The sequence below is a fragment of the Carassius carassius genome, chromosome 30 (genome assembly GCF_963082965.1).
Source record: "Carassius carassius chromosome 30, fCarCar2.1, whole genome shotgun sequence".
NCBI lineage: Eukaryota > Metazoa > Chordata > Actinopteri > Cypriniformes > Cyprinidae > Carassius > Carassius carassius.
This window is the reverse complement of record NC_081784.1, coordinates 20,344,964-20,363,237: the sequence shown is the minus strand read 5'-3', so window position 1 is coordinate 20,363,237 and position 18,274 is coordinate 20,344,964. Positions and strand designations below refer to the sequence as shown.

The following is an 18,274-nucleotide window of genomic DNA, read 5'->3' as shown; positions in this document are numbered from 1 at the left end:
CTGATGATAGTGTGATATGGGAGAGACTAGGAAGTTGTCATAAGAACAATATATAAGTACACTATTAAACTGCCATTACTGGCATTGGTGGTTCCATGAAGAATCCTTACACACATGGATCCTTTCAAATGCACAAAAGCAGCTTTATAGCAGAAAAAGGTTCTTCAGATTATTAAAATGTTTGTCACACTAAGATAAAAAAAAAATATTTTGAGAACTGTTCACTGAAGGGTTGTTTGGGGAACAAATATTGCCCTTATGGCATCGCCACGAAAACCAACTTTTAGAACATTTATTTTTAAGAGTGTACATGGTTTTGATTCAACACTCCACTTACGCAAAAGGGTGTTTTCTCTGGCAGAGGGTTTAAAACAGTTCAAAAACCTCTTAAATTATAATGAAATCTGTCTTCTAAAATAAAATCCCAAACAGCATCGTAAATGTTCAGTAACCAGTTGTAAAACTATTATTGCTTTACACATTTTAAATGGCCAATAATTGCAATAAAAATAAATGTTTGTGTATTTTTATTCATAATAAACACAGCAAACACACATATGTAAACAAAAACTTTTATTTTGGATAAGATTATTATAGATTTATCGTTTGACAGCACTAATTTTGTGTTACCAAATATGTAAGACAAACTGCCTTGAAATATTCACTTGAATAATAATAAAAAAAATAGCTCCACTGCGAAATGTAAGGTGTCTCTAGGAATAGAATATCACACTTACTTGATGTTATGGTTTAATAACAAAAAATACAATCTTTGAATGAATCGCCCCATTAACCATCTTTCCTGCACGGTTTGTTGACTACCTGTAGATTCTTTCAATGGCAGCCCAGACACTGACACGCCCAGATAATTAAAGAAGCGTTTTGATTGGTTGGCTGCGTCTGCGTCAGTCCGTCAGAAGCTGCGGTTGCCTTGGGAGCCAGTGGACACACACCGACGTACTCTCAGAGTCGGGACACACGGGGCGGGGACCTGCTCTCCAGAAATGTGACACATCACAACCGTTGGTTTAGGCAAACCGAATAATGAGATATTATTCAAAAAACTACACGTAGAATGAGATTGATTTGAAGACAGAAATGTCTGTACAGCACCGCTCTGTCCAGCTGTCAGCCGCGTCGCTCGCTGTTGTTCTCTGTCGGGACGAGGACAGCAAACACAGCGCGAGCAGCACCAGCGGACAGGATGTGTTTGCGGACTTTAAATCGCAAAACTCGCGAAGCTTCTGGAATAACAGACTCGTGAAAGCGGTGTTTGAAGTTTCCTTCCAGGGATGGCTGGAGAACTGCGTGCTTCTCGTCCAGGGCAACGCCAATAACCTGGAGGTGTTGAGGGAAGCGTGGATGCGCAGGGCGCTGAGGTCTCCCCGAGGATACACCATCAGATCAGTGGGTAGGTGATCAGCAGAAGTGAGCGAAATCTGAGGAAGGCTTGGCGTTTTGTCTGTTTAGTATTTTGTTGATGAAAGTTACATTGTAAAGTTTGTAAAGAACACTTTTTGGATAAGGAAACTTTTTGGATGATGAAACAAGGAGTGATTATATTTAGTAATTATTTCTAAGGTAAATAGTGAGTCTTTGTTTTAAAATAGGCTATCATCATTTCTATTCTAAAACAGTAACGTTATAAAAAAAAAAAAGAAAAGCTTTGCCTAATCCAAGTCAGTGCATTGAAATCAACATAAAGAAAAGAGAAAGAGAAAAAAAAGCATGTTTTGGTAAAGTCAAATGGACTAACCCCGAGAAAATGTATTCATATGCATAAGTCTTTTAATTTATTTGAAAACGTTTTTTGAAGAAAATTACTAAGTTGCATTGAAAAGCACAGAAAATATATGAGTATGTTTTACATGATGGATACACCATTGGGCATTTTTAGAGTCAAAGTCCTTTTAGAAAATGATTTAAATGTCCTCAGAAATAAATGAAACCAACAGAATTTCTTACAACTTGGAATATGTTTTAAACTAGATTTTTAAATGATGTCTCCTTTTTATTGCCTCACAGATCATTACTTACACTGACAGATTTCATTAGAAAATCAAAATAAAACCTTCAGTGGTTTACATATGGGATATTTTTCCCAGCGGCTCTGTATAAGGATCCACATACTCCACTGTCCTCATGAATACCTGTCTCTCTTATTATAAAGGTCCCCAGATTGTTTTTCCCCAGCTATAATAGAAAACCACACAATTTCCGTTCACTGTAGAAGGTACCCTTAACCTAACCTGACCAGCACTTCCCCATGAGACCTCAACATGCTTTAGGCGTAACTTTGTGCATGCAACATAAGTGCATTATTTCCAGATGACAGGAAATATGATTTCTGCATGGGGAGCTCTCTCCCATCTGACTCAATTCTCACTGCTCAGTTTCAGCCGAAGTGCTCATATACCAAGAAAATGGGGCATCTAGATTTGGTATAAAATATGTTTATGTTGGTTATATTTGTGGTTTGATTGGGGATGAAATAGTTTTTGTTTGTCACATGTTGAGGCGACGTGTGGACTTTTGTTGCCTCAGGTGTCGCTGATTCTGGGAGGCATCTGGTTTGCCCACTACAAACACGAAGCAGACTGTAAGAACCGCCATTTGCTCTTGATGTCACAAGCGATGAAGGTGCATGTTAACACAGTGGGTATAGAATGCAACTGGGGCACACAATAATGGGACTGGGAGTATAGAGGGAGTGGAAACCCACAGCAATTGTTTCATTTTCTTTCGTAAATTGGAAGAACACTCTCACACACATAAAATATTTTAAGACCTCAGGTCAGGTTATCCGCTGCAGTGATAGGCCCATGCCCAGTGTCTCTTGTAATTTATTACCCATTCACCAGAGCACAATAGTGTTGAGTTATGTCCTGACCAGTGCCAGGTTTATAGCTTGGCAGCTGGAGCTGATGTCCCTTGTTTCATTCTCAGGGTGGTACCATGGTGTTTTTATTGTTGTCTGGAGACAGCACCAGGACATTGTGTTGGCAATGATTTAGGTATGGTTTAATGAAATTATAGAAATGATAACTGTAAATAAGTTATTAAGGTAATTGGGCAATAACACCTCTAAGAGTTTTTTTTTTTTTACCACAGATGTGACACAAGGATCCTCAAATCTGGCCCACGATATCCACTTTCCTGCAGAGTTTAGCTCTAACTCTAATCAAACACACCTGAGCAAGCTAATCAGTGTCTTCAGGTACATTAGAAAATCACAGGTTGGTGAGTTTGATCAGGGTTGGAGCTAAACTCGGCCCTCTAGTATAAGATTTGAAGAACCGTGGCTTACAGTGTTTTTCTAGGCCTGTATTTATTCAGCAGGAAAGGGTTAGTGGCTGTAATTGGCCATCAGCAGATGGGATGATGAATGAGCTTGCTTCCCTCTCTGTCCTCTTGATTATCAGTATACATTCAGTGAAAAGACGGATTGTTCACTGAGGTCTGCTGTGTTTTTTTTAGGCTCTTGCTCACTGACCTTTTCAGCTCTATCGGCCTCTGTCTTTTTTGTGTTCTCCAAAACTTAATACATACATTAATATTGATTTATACCAATATATACATTATTTAGCCTATTAGTTTTAAACAAGGATAACTTCTTTTGTAATAATCTTATAGTTTATTTTATTTTATTTTATTTTTGATGCTTTTGTCTTTTTTGACAGCCTCTGATCACTATAAACTGACGGGGGTTTCTTGGGGGCTGGGGGGTTAAAGATGGCATGTTCCACACAGAAATAATAACAGCATATGGGGTCAGGTTAGGAATGGCAAAAGAGTGAGAAAATATTAAAACAGTTGTCTTTTTTTTTGGCAAACTAAGCTTAATTGTTGAAGCTTCAAGAAAGTTGACAGCACATATTTAAATGTGCAGAAATGGCTCAGTTTCTGGCCTGTTGCCTTGATATACAAAGAATTCTTCATGCCTCATTGATCAGGGAAGCTGATTAAAATAGGAGGCAAAGAAATAATGTGCACTTCACTATAGTGGATCAGGATGATGACTGTAAAAAGCATTTGCAGAAACAAGAAATTCAAGGCTGCCTCACCCTTGTTCGCCTGTCTGTTGAAATCTGAGGTGCTTAGAGAGGCTGAAGTCTCTGCATTATTGAGGAGCTTTGGATCATGCCGTCATACTCAGAGAGTTATGACATCAATGCTATGTACACATGAGGTGTTCAGTAAGTTTGAGCACCATTAACCTCTGATATTTTTAATAACATAAGTATGCAATCTGGTTTAACTTAACGGGGACATAACACATGCAGTTCATGCCAATCTCATGCTAATTTAGTGTACCTATAGCGTAGTATTGCATTCTTTGTATCCCCAAAGAGTCTTTAGTTTTATCAGGTTTATGAATACAGCTTTATGATTCTCTCCAAAAACAGTCGAGCTCCTGGAGGTGTGCTGTGGGCGGAGTTAAAGTCACGAGCATGCGCAGCTTTTGCGCAACGATCGTCTGTATACAATGTGACATCAACATAAGTTAAACAGGAACAAAAACTTTATTAACTAAAATTGTAATTATTTGGTATATAGTACATTCATCACCGAAATGCCGAGAACAAATAAACACACTTCCACAACTAGGTTCTTTGGGAAGATCAACAAGGTTATCTTTCTCTCACAACCAAAAACACACTTCTTTGGTGACATTGTTGAATTTGTGGTCTAAAAACAAAATGACAAATCCTTCTTAAGCAAGGACCACAATGGAAGTAAGTCTTGTTACTTTTTGTTATACTTAACAAAGATGTGTAATTCAGATGTATTGTCACTTATTATTTCAAATAAAACTCAAAAGTCCTGTGCAGCGCTGCCGACGACTTCCGTAACTTGAATGAGGCACATTGATGGGCTGCTCTCACTCTCGCTCTGGTTGACGTGTACACGCTCTTCTGGGAGAAGTGCCCATACAAGGAATCCCACCCTTTATGATGTCATACAAGGCCATACTCAAAAAAAAAAAAAAAAAAAAAAAAACCTTTCTGAAACACTGAATGAGTTTATTTAGCACAGATATACTCTGTCATATGTCCAACTCGTTTTTTGAATATTTGGCCATGTTTAGCACGAGAATCCAACTCTTTAACCGTGTAAGTCAGAATGCACTTCAGAATGCAGACCTCCCCTTTAAGTTTTTATCAGCTTATGGACCATGTTTGTTAGTGCACATTTATGATATCTTCAAACCTAACTGTGAACATATATTTGATATGTGCCTCTGCCAAATTAAACTGATTAATTGGAGGTTTATGCAATGTAGACTACATCTCTCAGATCTCAGCTCATTAGCCGTGACATGGCATCGTGCTGGAATCTTTTATCCTGAGGTCAACACCCTGTGGTTCTCATGCATTGAAGGCTGCCCTCCTGGTTAACAAGGCACCAGAGGTCATTGCTCCCTAGTGCTTTTTTCAAAGATGTCATTGCTGACCACAACACTTCCAGGTGTGCACCGTAAACAGAGGAGGCACAGTTCAGCCAACATGTGTCTGTAAAAGAACAAAAGCTTTCTTATTTCCATGAAATATCTTTCTTTCACTTGAGGAAAACCCAAATAAAAGCAAGAAAGTAATTTGCTTACGCATGGAAAAACTTGTAAAAGTGGCATATGGTATCACCACAAGCAGATACTCCGGGATAAATATCTGGAAAACTATTTATTTAGATGTTTTCATGTAAAAGGAATAATCTATGTATGTATCTATACACAGAAAACTATTATAAGTAATAAATTAGTAGCATGCAGTATGAGCACAAGCAGAGTGGGATATTTTTTCATTCTTCTTCTTTATTTTTTATAGATACATAGAGAACTTTTGGGCTTTATTTAATTTAACTTTCATCACAGCCAGAAGTTCCAGGATAAACATGTAAGGTATGTTTATTTATTTAAGTGTTTTTTTAAGAGTATTAACTAATCCATGTGGTCAGAAGAGAGTCATATGTCGTGTACATGCCCAGTTTTGGAAGATAACGTTGGGTCTGGATCAGGTTTCTAAGAAAACAACCAATGGAATGTTTTTCAAGATAACCAAACTCTTAAACCAAAGTCTGTCACGAGCAGCCATGTGTATTTGTTCTTAATTTTTCACCCATTGAAATTGTCAGTGTAGTTAAACAACCCTGACGGGACGCTCTTGTCCTAAACCTTTCCCTCTGTCTGCTGAGGCTAATTTCACATTTATACATTTCACAAATGCATCTCTTCTTCTCCATTATCTCATCATCCAAAATCTCAAGCTGTCCATCCAAATGCTGTCCAAACACCGCACAAGACTTCTCATTTTCATCTTGAGAACTCACTCTTTATTTTGAACACGTGAGTGTGTGTTGGCGTGTATATGTGCCTGTCTGTGGGGTTTTTGTGCATGAGTGGTCCGGAGATATTTCCTCTTGTGTCCTTGAATATAGCTGAAATGGATTTTAGGAAGGCATCATCTTATATCATATATTTGATAACTTGACCTTTGTTTTAAACAATGTTAGTGCTTGCAGCATCCTTTTTCCATTATACAGGAAGTGAATCCTTGATTAAATCTGAGCTGGATGACATATTTATGTAGTTCACAGCCAGGTGGAGATCTAGGCCAGTACAAAAACAAAAGAAAAGATTATCCTGTTCTCCTACTGTTAAGCATTACAGCTAATGTGTTTTTAATTAGAGGAAAGGTCTTTCCTGATATGGCCATTCTTCTCATTAAATAATGGATTTCCTTTCCAAAAATGAATGGTGTATTATCGAGTAGACCTAACATGTCTAATCTATTTCCATGCTCCTCTTTACTTAAATCAAGAGGTTGTAACAAAACGTTTTTCATTAAAGCAGTTTGCAGCTTAGAGTATAGCTTCACTATATGTGCAAGGCCTCCAAATGTAAAGATAACAAACCCCAATCTGATGTAGCTCAGCCATGGTCAGAGGAAATGGTTCTGATCTGGTGGAAATTACCAACATGGAACTTGATAAGTAGAGTAAGAATGTTGTACACTGTGGCTCCTTTAACTTCTAGAAGTAAAACTATGAAAAATACATGATCTCTTCAAGATAATTATGGAAATGAATCCTGGACATTCCTTGAGGAATAAGGAAGAGTTTATAGTAGACACAAACCATCAGGATGACTCGTTTGGCAGTAGATTTAGCATTTAATTTTACTTGATTATGTATTATATATTATTATGTGTACTTCAGTATAAATTTGATTTAATCACAAATGTGCATGCTTTTGAGGAAACATACACTGTTTAAAAGTTTGGGGTCTTTTTTTTTCTTAATGGTTTTGAAATAAATCTCTTAAGCTCACCAAGGTTGCAATTGTTTAATCAAAAATACAGTAATATTGTGAAATATTATTACAATTTTAAATGACTGTTTTCTATTTATATGTATCTTTAAAAATGTAATTTATTCCTGTAATGGCAAAGCTGAATTTTTAACCGTGATGAATCCAGTCTTAAGTGTCACATGATCCTTCAGAAATAATTCTAATATCCTGATTTGGAGCTCAAGAAACATTTATTATTATTATTTTCAATGTTGAAAAGAGTTGCTTAATATTTTTGTTGAAACCCTGATAAATGTTTTCCCTAGATTCTCTGATGAATAGAAAGTTCAAAAGCACAGCATTCATTAGAAATATAAATCTTATTGAACATTATAAATGTCTTTACTGCCATCAATTTAATGCATCGTTGCACAATAAAACTGTTTAGTTCTTAAAAAATCGTACTGACCTCTAAAATTTTGAATGGTAGTGTAGACATTGTTATTCCAATCACTTTTCATGCTGTATTGTTACTCCTGCTGTATAGACGAAAGGTCTAAGAACATCTACTTTCCTGTGGCAGGTAACATGGCCTATTTGCATTAACTTCAAAAGGGTTTCTAGTCTTTTGCCTTGAAACCTGAGAGATGTTACCAATTGGTAATGACCTCCTTTCAGGAAACCTGATACAGCTTATACAAAACATTATTCCCTCCAGTACAGAACAGCAGGCTAGTAGGGCATTCAGAACATGTTTACATGAGGGACTGTGATTCCTCACAAAGTCAAAATATTGGTTTAGTCACTCGTTTTCACAGTACTTTGTGAGTTTGTCAGTGACAATCATTGAAACGGCTGTATGTTGATAAAGTACATACTAATCACATACCATTTGTTCAAAATGACTGCATAAACGTTGAAATTTTCAACTTTCATCAGCATTGTTATCAGCATAAAGGAGTTTCTTCTGTTAATGAGTACATGAGTATCATGAAGAATGTCAACCAGGACCTCCAGGACCGGAGTTGCCTATCCCTGTAATAGAGCATCCCAGCATTAGAGCTTGTGACTAGCATGGTCTGAAGGGAAGTATAAAGGCATGAATGTTTACTAGGATTAATGTTTCAGTTCTCAGCTGAAGAACTCATGGGGAACTGAACCATCTCCACAGAAACTGTTATGTGTCTGAGGCATAGATCCATCAATCTTTTTTGCATGTCTTTGACCTCTTTTTGGTTGTAAAAGTGTTGAAGTGATGTTATGATAGAGAAGATCGTGTTTCAGGTTGTTGTGGTGCGTTTTAAAGGATTCTAGGAGGCTGGGGCATGGTCTTTTAAAGTACCTCATAACTTTTAAGTGGCTGTGGGGCATGTCTGGAAATCTGAAAGACAATGGTGCGTGGATGTGCATGTTTCTCTTTTACAAATTGCTTTTAAAAGTCAAAGTTTCAATGTGAAAAATCTAACATATACTCATTTACATTGAGCAGTCTACTAAAGCCAAAGTGTGCTTGAAGTTTGTACCATCCGCTCTCTCTGCAGTTTCCTTGAACCATGAACTTGAATGTCTTTAAAAAATGCCATTTTATGAGATTGTTGACCTCTTGACTTTCTAAGGTCATTCAAACATTTTTATCGCTGAGTAAAGGCCACAAAAATGTCCAAATAATTGGGCTTTCAAAACTTGTAATATATTGTTTCCACCATATGTTACCCATTTCTTGGGCCATAACCACAGATAACCTCTATATAATGCAGGGCATTCTTTAGATTTGAGATGATTTTGTAAAAAGCATGTTTGTATAGCAAACTTTAAAAAAAAATAGAATTAATTTGGCAGTTGAGCACTTTTAATGTATGACACCTAGTGATTTCAGCCACACATGGAGCACAGAATTCCTCAGAGGCAGGAAGTTGCCTATAGGGAGTTTAACAACTTGTGTGGCATTATCAAGTTACCTTTAATTTTACTTTCCCCCCACCTTCTTTCACTTAAGTCCACTGTGTATTTTTGTTGTTTCATCGGCTTAACGTGGTACAGAGAGGATAATGTAATTAATGATTACAGCTGTGACAAGGAATGAACCTTACCACATTCAGATCTTGTATTTATTAGTACAAGCACATGGGCACTAAAGAACACCTTAAATGTGGTGTTTATGTGTGTTGCTTGAATCATCAGAGCACTTGCATGTTAATTACCTCTGTGGTTACGTTCTGTGAAGTCTGATGCCCACAGGAATCTCGAACAATAATTCAATTGTTTGGTTAACCTGTCTGCTATAATTATAATTTTAGTTTTTGTATGTAAAATTTGTAATAAAAAATTTTAATTGTAAAATAAAAATATAAAAATGCAATTATTGGTATTTTACTGAAAGAGTTTATAAAAATACCAAATATGACTCTTTAACATTTGAAGTTTATTCTCAGAACCATTTATGTGTAGTCGTATGAGATAGATTATATAGGTTTCCCACTGCACTATAATAAAATAAAAATAATACAGCATTATTAAATAATAAGGGATGAAGATATTTCATTATTGTGGGCCTTGTGTACAGATCACATGACTGTAGACATTTTCATTTAATCGTTTTTTTTTTTTTTGATTTTACATATATAGGGTCATATACAATTATCCAAAATCATCTTCACAATAAACAGAACAAACTGACCCTCTGAACTACTTTCTACTTCTTCCTTGCTGCTGTTTGCAGTGTGACATGGCTGCCATGGTATCTGGTGAAGTATTCCTGTGACAAAAGTTGTCAGAACAGCTTCATGATACAATGAGCCCAGAGTGTTTCCCTGGAGAGAGGAATTAAGAGTAAATGTGTCCTTAGTAACAACCACATCAACCACGTCAGCTCAATTGAATCTGGAACTCTCAATTGTTGTGCAAAACATTTCCAGCTTTCTCTCTGAAAAGACTATTTGAACACACATACTCCTAAGAAGTTTTGTTTATTGTAAAATTTCTAGCACAGTTTCTGCATTTAAAGCATCTAAACAATTATATACATCTCAAGGACAACCTAAGGCGTACTGTTGCTACATTTTAACCTCTTACCTGAAAATAAAAGAAGATTTGATGTTTTACCGACTTGATTTTGATTGTATTTTTTTTTAAATTGTGTAAATAGGAATCCTATAGCCACCAGACACTAGTAATAAGTTGTCCAAGTATGTGAGGGTCACAAATGTTTCTATTAGTGCCTGCAGAAAGCAAAACGAAGCACATGTAAAAAGGCCTCTGGCGGTAGATATAAGATAAAAAATTTATATATAAATACACATATGAAGGATTGAACTATTACTCACTCACTGTATGTGATATTTTCTCACCTATACGTTCTTACTACATTAAATGTGTTATGGCAAAATATGAAAAGCTGTATGTATATGAATCAACCAACAACATTTCCAGGTTTGAGTAAGTTTGGCCCTTTAGTTACTGATGAACTCTGTGGTGGGAGTGAGTTTTACCTGGGCTTTGGTTAATTAATCAACAACAGAATGGAAAGTCAGTCCTGGCAAAGGTTTAACATTTAATGTAGTCATCCATAGTTAATAATCAAGCCTTTGGCTCCATCCGTGATCACAGATAAATGAAGATACCTCTTTTTTTATTAGTGGTTAAAACAGAAAAGTTTGAAAATGCATTAGATGTGTATAATGAAATAAACAGCTTTGACATGAATACTTAACCACTTATGTCTTGTTTGCTCCACAATATTTCCACAATCAGCAAGTATTAATGTCTTATCGATACTTGCCTACTTGTAGACACAATGTAGACACTTTATTTTATGTAAATGTTCAGATTTTTTGTTTGTATGGTAAAGTCTTTTTTCAACTGACCATGTTCCATGTTCATAATTTTTTTTACAGGTGATCTATCCCCTGTGCAGATGTCACCAATTTCCCAGTCACAGTTCATTCCACTGTCTGAAATACTGTGCTCTGTCATATCAGACATGAATGCTGCCCATGTGGTTGTAAATCAGGAAGCATTGATCAATCACATGATGAAAGCACACCCAGGTAACACATTATTATGCTGCATTTAACTGTACTGTGCTTACCTGTACACTAACTTATTACACTTATATTTTAATTCATATTCATTATGAAACAGCTATATTGATATCAATAATATTTGTTTCAGGAATGACTATTCCCACTCAAGACATCCTGTACAGTGCTCTGGGAGCTCTTATTAAGGAGAGGAAGATCTATCACACTGGCGAGGGCTATTTTGTAGTCACCCCTCAAACATACTTTATCACCAACAACATGGTGAAAGAGAGGAATTGGTGGAGTTCTGGTGACAATGACCTGCCATCACCTCCTCCAATCACGTACCTGTTGAGCAACGAGAGCTGCATGGGCACCTCTACTGAGGTTCCTGTCATGGCCCACTGTAAGTCCTGCAGCTGCTTCACCCCTCCATCCATTGTACCTCCATCTGCCCAAGACCATCCATCCATCAGCATCAGTGAGTGCACTGGAAAAAGCCTCAAGTGCCCCAAAGAACACAAACCTTCTATTCAGCACCAGTCCACGTCTACCACAGCAGACTGCCAGGCTAGTGAGATAAGCAAATCCACCAACACAAGCTGTAAGGACAAGGAGAAAGCTGGACGAAAATTTGGCCTTAACCTCTTCCGACGAAACACAGGGAAGAAGGAGAACAAGCTGAAGAAAGAATATGCCACATTCTCTGGACAATTCCCACCAGAGGAATGGCCTGTCAGGGATGAGGATGACTTGAACAACCTCCCCAGAGATCTAGAACATGCCATCATCAAACGGATCAACCCACATCTGACTGTGGACAATCTAGTAAAACACACAGTTCTTATGAAGAAGCTTGAGGAGAAAGTGGAGACCACAATGGAGAAAGCTGTGGACAAGGGCATTTCCACTGAAGCTCTTCTATCTAAGCAGAGGCATCATACCTCAAAGCCTGTGGGGAAGAAATCAGCTCCTAGAGCTACTCGCAGCAGGAGAAGAGGACCTTCATCCAAAGAGAAACAAAGGGAAAAGAGTAAAACCTCACAATGTGCTGAAGATTTAGAGGCAGATGATGAAATTCTTCCACACTTCAGAACAGAGTTTGCTTTGGATGAACCTGACAATCAGGAAGAAAGTACCATTCTGAATCTGAAATGTGTCTACAAGAAACGGATAGACAACCCATTTCTGGGAATGCCAGGAACAAACGTGGAAACAAACACCAACCATAAAGAACAAAAGAGGAGAGAAGTCAAGATTCCAATTTCTGGATGCCGGGAAAGACCAGGTCACAGGTCAAAGTCTTGGGATCCTCACCGGGCTAAAGCAATTGTTGACAGTGTGGAGAAATCTCACACACTGAAGGATGCACCCTGCAAACAGCTCAATGAATGTGCAACTGTAGACTCCACCCTGGATGTTCAACCGATTCAAGAGCTTTGTGGAGATTACAGCTCTGCTTACCCTGAGAGCAGCACATTAAGGATAGAGGACAAAATTAGACTGAGAGAGAATAAAGTCCGAAGCAGGGAGTTCAGAAATGGCAGAGTAAGAGAAATTAAACGTCAGGAGGGTGCCTTAAGACATGTTCATGACAAAAAGAACATTGTAGATCATGCTACACATTGTGATACAACAGAAGTACCCCTCTCGTGGCCTAAACCTACAATTAAATGTAGACTTTCCCTACATTTACTGAACAGTAAAGAAGAGTCTCATCACCGTCCTGATCTGCTGTGCTCACCCCAGCAGGTTGGCAATAGTACTAGCCAACAGCTGTCAGATGGTCAAACATTGGACAGAAACCCAAGCCAGACTGAGAGTGAAGTGTATACAGATGATGAATATCGCATCTATCAAAAGGCAGTGAAGGATGAGAATGGTTGTAGCTCTGTCTATCTGAACGAGGAATGCGCTCTTGACCGTGATATACCACAGACTGGCACAGCTCATTGCACTGAGCCTGTCAGTGCAAATGGTGGCTGGGATGGACATTTCATTCAGGAACATACTTATCACAAACCCACCAGAACCACATACAGGTCGCATGAATACAGGTGGCAGCCTTCTGATCACCAGGTCCTTCAGAAAGGTGCTAGCCCCAAACAAGAAGTACAGATTCTGAGGAAAAGACTACAAGAATCCAGTTTGGCAGATGATGAACATACCGAAACCCTGGAAAGCAGCATTTTTGACTACTGTCAGGCAAGCGAAGTAGAGTCCGATTCTGAGACCATACATAAATCTGCAGATGAAGCAGAAGCTGGCAAATCTAACCACTGGATCTGTCACCCAGAATTAAAAGACCAGAGAACAAACAAGGATACTGGTAACGTCAGTGCAAGCCTAAACGACCCTAGAGAAGCCTGTGGAGGAGAAACCACAGAGATTCGGAGTTACACTGCTGATAGTGGGATTGACTCTCCAAGGTTAGTCTGAGGTCATTCATCGGAGATATGCATTTGATCCATAAATGTAGTCACTTAATGTTGCTGCAACTGAAAGATCTACTTAAATATTTATACTGCAATCAAATTGAAGCACTAAGTACAGCTCAAGGATTCATGCTTAATGGTATTTAAACAGGAATATTTGGATATACATACTTGGATTTTATCCAAGATTAAAAATGTTGCTTTTTCATTGATTATTTGCAGGACACATATGAGTGTAACTTGTAGTGACTCCGCAATACTTAAAGGACTGAAGCATCGTGGTTTCCTGCAGAACCTTGAAAAGCTCCACTCCAATGGCATTCAACCTCAGAGTTCATTACTCAAACTTACACCTGTTATGAATGTTTAGCCAATTTAAAATGTAGCTCAGCATCTGAGTATAGTTATCATGTAAAAAATGTATAAATTCCACAAATGTAAATATACTCCCCCACCCCTCATGAAAGAAAAACTAAGAACTGAATGTAGGTAGTGTGTTTATATACTGAATTCATTACAGTTATACATTTGAACTAATAATGTTTTTTATTTTAATTTTAATTTTGTACAAGGATCCTTTGTTGTTTAGAGAGATTTTTTTTTACATTACCAGAAATAAACCTCTATTATCTATGTACAAATATTAGGTAATTTTCAGAAATAAAAAGTGTTGATAAATGGTGTCATTCTATTTGCTTTTATTTCTTGTTGTTAGATATACAGCACAACATTCAAAGAGGTCCAAAACTGAATTACATTTTGCAGGAGAACAGACAGACAGCCTTGCGACAACATCTGAGTAAATCTGTTAGCAATAGAAGTAAAAACATGTGTGCTATAGACATACGTTTTTGTATTGACATGAAAAATAACATTCCCCAACTACTTCATTTAATGTATTTTCTAGATCAAGCAATGTTTAAGAATACATTTTAATCTTAATATGTAACTCATATCACTCAAAGCATACAGGAGTATGTTAGATGAATATGATAATCTCAAAAAAAAAACTAATAAACTGAGGTTAGCCTGAAGCACACATACGGTTATTCAAGTCTACAAACCTCACATTAGTTTGAAATTATTCATCTGTACCTCTATGAATGAAGAGATTGGCCTCCAGTAAAATTGAATTGAAATAAAAACACTGCATTCATCAAAATGTCATTTGTTAGCTTTGTTTACTTATTACAACAAAAGCTTAACTTTACCGCTGCCATTGATGGTAATGAAAAATTCATGACTGGCCTGCTGTTAATCCAACATTCAAACTGACAAAGGCAAGTAGAGGTAGCCATAGCTGCTTTAAGAAGTGTGAAACACAGACAATTATATGGTACTGAAAAAAAAACCTCTAAGCCACACAGAGTTTGATTCCAGCACTTTTAACCAGAGGCCTGAGGTGAGAGACTACAGGTTCAGGCAGGAGCTCAGCAGATGGGGTTGCTGAATGACAGGTGTTGAAAGATGGCTGACTGAGTCATGTTTCATTCAGCCTCACTAGCAGAGAACAATGGCTAAAGCCTTCGTGTGTTCATAAATTTTTAACAGATTTCTCAGACTTGGGGGGAATTATCCCCAATTTTGATAGATTTTTAATTACTGGGGATTTTAACATTCACATATGCTGCCCTCAATACTAAATACTTTTATCAGCTTAACAGAAGCCTTCGATTTAGTGCAGCATGTTAAAGGACCTACTCATATTAATGGACACACTCTCGATCTTATAATGTCTCATGGGTTCTCTTTAGGTGATATTGAGATATGTGATCTTTATTCAACACATCACGTCATTGAATGCCATAAAACTTCACGAATCAGCTCACCTGACGCAGAGGATCAGTGCTGCAACCTCTGCTTCTTTTTCTTCACTCTTTGAGGAGTTTTCCCATTCCACTGCTATTGCTTCATCTGAGCTCAACCCTGATGAATTCTAATTATGTCTGTACAGTACAGGCTCCACTGGTTCCACTGAGGACTAAACATCAAGTTAACTCTTGAGCCTTCGTTGAATAATACTGCTCAGACATTTATACAGGCTTGTAGAAGGGCTGAGAGGAAATGGAAAAAGGACAAACTACAGATTTCTTATGAAATTTTAAAGGATTCCCTTATTAAGTATCAGAAGGCAGTGAGAGTGGCCAAATCAGACTATTTTTCAGCTCTTATAAATAAAAATCATAATAATCCTAGAACCCTTTTTAACACTTTTAATGCTGTGTCTTTAGTCAGTTTACTCCTCCCTTTTTTTTTAAATGACATTGTTAATCAACTCAAACCTTCTGGTTCACCTTTAGATATAATTCCCTCACGGTTATTTAAACAAGTCTTCAGTGTAATGGGTCCGACACTTTTAAATTTTATCAATAAATGCTTTGAGTTAGGAGTTGTTCCAGACTATTTAAAACAACCCAGACTTGAGAGGCCTAATTTAGACTCCTCTGATGCATCAAATTTTAGACCTATTCCCAACCTTCCATTTTTAGCAAAAAATTATTGAGAAAGTGGTTTTTCCTCCGCTACAAGGTTTCTTGGTTGATGACAATATTTTTGGTGCATTCCAATCAGGCTTTAGAAAATTTCACTCCACTGAGACGGCTCTTTTAAAAGTGTTCAGTGATATACTTTTAGCTACTGACTCTGGAGATTCTGTAGCTCTGGTGCTTTTAGACTTGAGCACTGCTTTCGATACTGTAGACCACAATTTTCTTCTGGCCCATTTAGAACAGGTAGTGGGCATTAGAAGTTCAGCTTTAAATTGGTTCCAGTCCTATCTTACGAACATAAGTTAATATTGGCAAAATTCACTCTTCCTCTGTACCTTTGACCTGTGGGGTCCCTTAAGGCTCGACTCTAGCGACCATCTTATTTTTTTCTTGTATATGCTTCCCCTCAGTTCTATCTTTGAGAAGTATGGTATAAGTTCATTGTTACGCAGATGGCACAGAAAGACAGTATATATTCCTTTGAAACATAAGAATGGATTAGACCCGGTGTGCCTCGTGGATGTTAAAACATGGATGTCTCAAATTTTTTTAAGTCTGAATGAGAGTAAAACAGAGATTGTGGTGTTTACCTCTTTGGATACGGTATACCAAATCTAAATCTTGGTGTTAAGGGACCTTATATAAAGCCATATGTGAAAACTGGGTGTGGCGTTGGAAACTGCCTTAAACCCCGATAGACAAGTTAATCAAGTTGTGAAGTCAAGCTTTTATCAGTTGCGAACCCTGTTAAAAATGAAGTCCTTTCTTTGTTTTACTAATTTTGAAAGAGTAATCCATGCTTTGATCACCACAAGGCTTGATTATTGTAACTTTCTTTATTTGGGGATCAGACAATCCTCCTTAAGCCGCCTTCATATGGTTCAAAATGCGGCTTCCAGAGTCCTGACGGGAATTCGAAAGCATGAGCAAATCACTCCTGTCCTGCAGTCGTTACATTGGTTACCTGTGCGCTACAGGATTAATTTTAAAGTACTCTTATCAGTTTTTAAGTCTTTAAATAGTTTTGCACCTTCTTACCTCTTGGACCTGTTGATAGTCCACCAACCTGCAAGAGATCTCAGGTTCCCTTTCGAGAGTACTCTCGTACTGCGTAAGCTAGCTTACGCTATGGGAAAAGGTCCCCTTTTCTCGAGAATATGAAGCCAAAAATTATCCTTAATTTTTAAATAATGTAAAACGCAGTGCTGCAGCACAGCAGACCCAAGCGAAGCGGCTCGCGCGCTTATTGGCTGTGCTGCGGCAACTGCAGCAACCTATGGTGAGGCGGCGGAGAGTAACGAACCAATGGGGGCGCTTCGCGCCCATTGGACGTCAGAGCGCGCCAAAATAGGCGTGGCTGGAACTATATAAGCCACCGCTTCACCATAGGGATCAGATTTCATCTCCTTCAGCGATCTCACCTGCACTTCGCTGTCTTCTCCAGAGAAGCCTCTACACGCCGTCGAAAAGCCTCTCAGCGGGATAGCACTGCAACGCAGATCTGAGGACGCCGGCTCGTGCTTCATCTCGACGCCGCCTTCAGCACTCGCTTCCTGCTGCGCCATCCGGCGTGACTATATCCTTTTCAAAGCTAGTGTGTTTGCCGCTGCATCACACTTTTTTCCTCCAGAATTCGAGGCGTTGTTTCAAATGCCTCGGGCCTGCGCTTCCTGCCGAGGCCCTCTGCCCAGCGAGGACCGCCACATCATCTGTGTCTCCTGCCTGGGCCGCGAGCATGCTGAGAGCGCACTCTTCAAGGGCGGCTGCCCTGAGTGCGACGACATGGCTATATCGACCCTGCGGGCTCGATTAGCTCAAACCAGCCACGATGCTCCACCCGCTCCGCCTCTTCTCTCTCAAGTGCCGCGTAAGAAATGCCGCGATCAGAGAATGCCTGAGCATACTGTTACACGCGAGCTCACGCCGGAACACTCCCCGCGTGCCTCGCCCGCTCTCGCTCCTTCGCCTGTCCTCTTCGTGGACGAGCAGCCCCAGTCCCTGCTCGCCAGCGCCCCCTTCTCCTTCGGAGCGCCTGAGGCGGAA

General features: G+C 38.6%; 1 protein-coding gene across 1 annotated transcript; it reads left to right on the top strand.

Annotated features, from left to right (window-relative positions):
- Positions 1-925: 925 nt before the first annotated feature.
- Positions 926-14,433, top strand: LOC132110863 (storkhead-box protein 1-like). Its single transcript, XM_059517886.1, has 4 exons — positions 926-1,411; positions 11,182-11,334; positions 11,459-13,736; positions 13,965-14,433. The coding sequence occupies exons 1-4, from the start codon at positions 1,099-1,101 to the stop codon at positions 14,110-14,112; spliced, it is 2,892 nt and encodes a 963-aa protein (XP_059373869.1). The 5' UTR covers positions 926-1,098; the 3' UTR covers positions 14,113-14,433.
- Positions 14,434-18,274: the final 3,841 nt, after the last annotated feature.

Coding starts and splice junctions, on each gene's coding strand:
- LOC132110863 (XM_059517886.1), top strand. CDS start 1,099: ATGTCTGTACAGCACCGCTCTGTCCAGCTGTCAGCCGCGTCGCTCGCT. Junction 1,412..11,181: donor ATACACCATCAGATCAGTGG/GTAGGTGATCAG, acceptor TTTTTTTTACAG/GTGATCTATCCCCTGTGCAG. Junction 13,737..13,964: donor AGTGGGATTGACTCTCCAAG/GTTAGTCTGAGG, acceptor GATTATTTGCAG/GACACATATGAGTGTAACTT.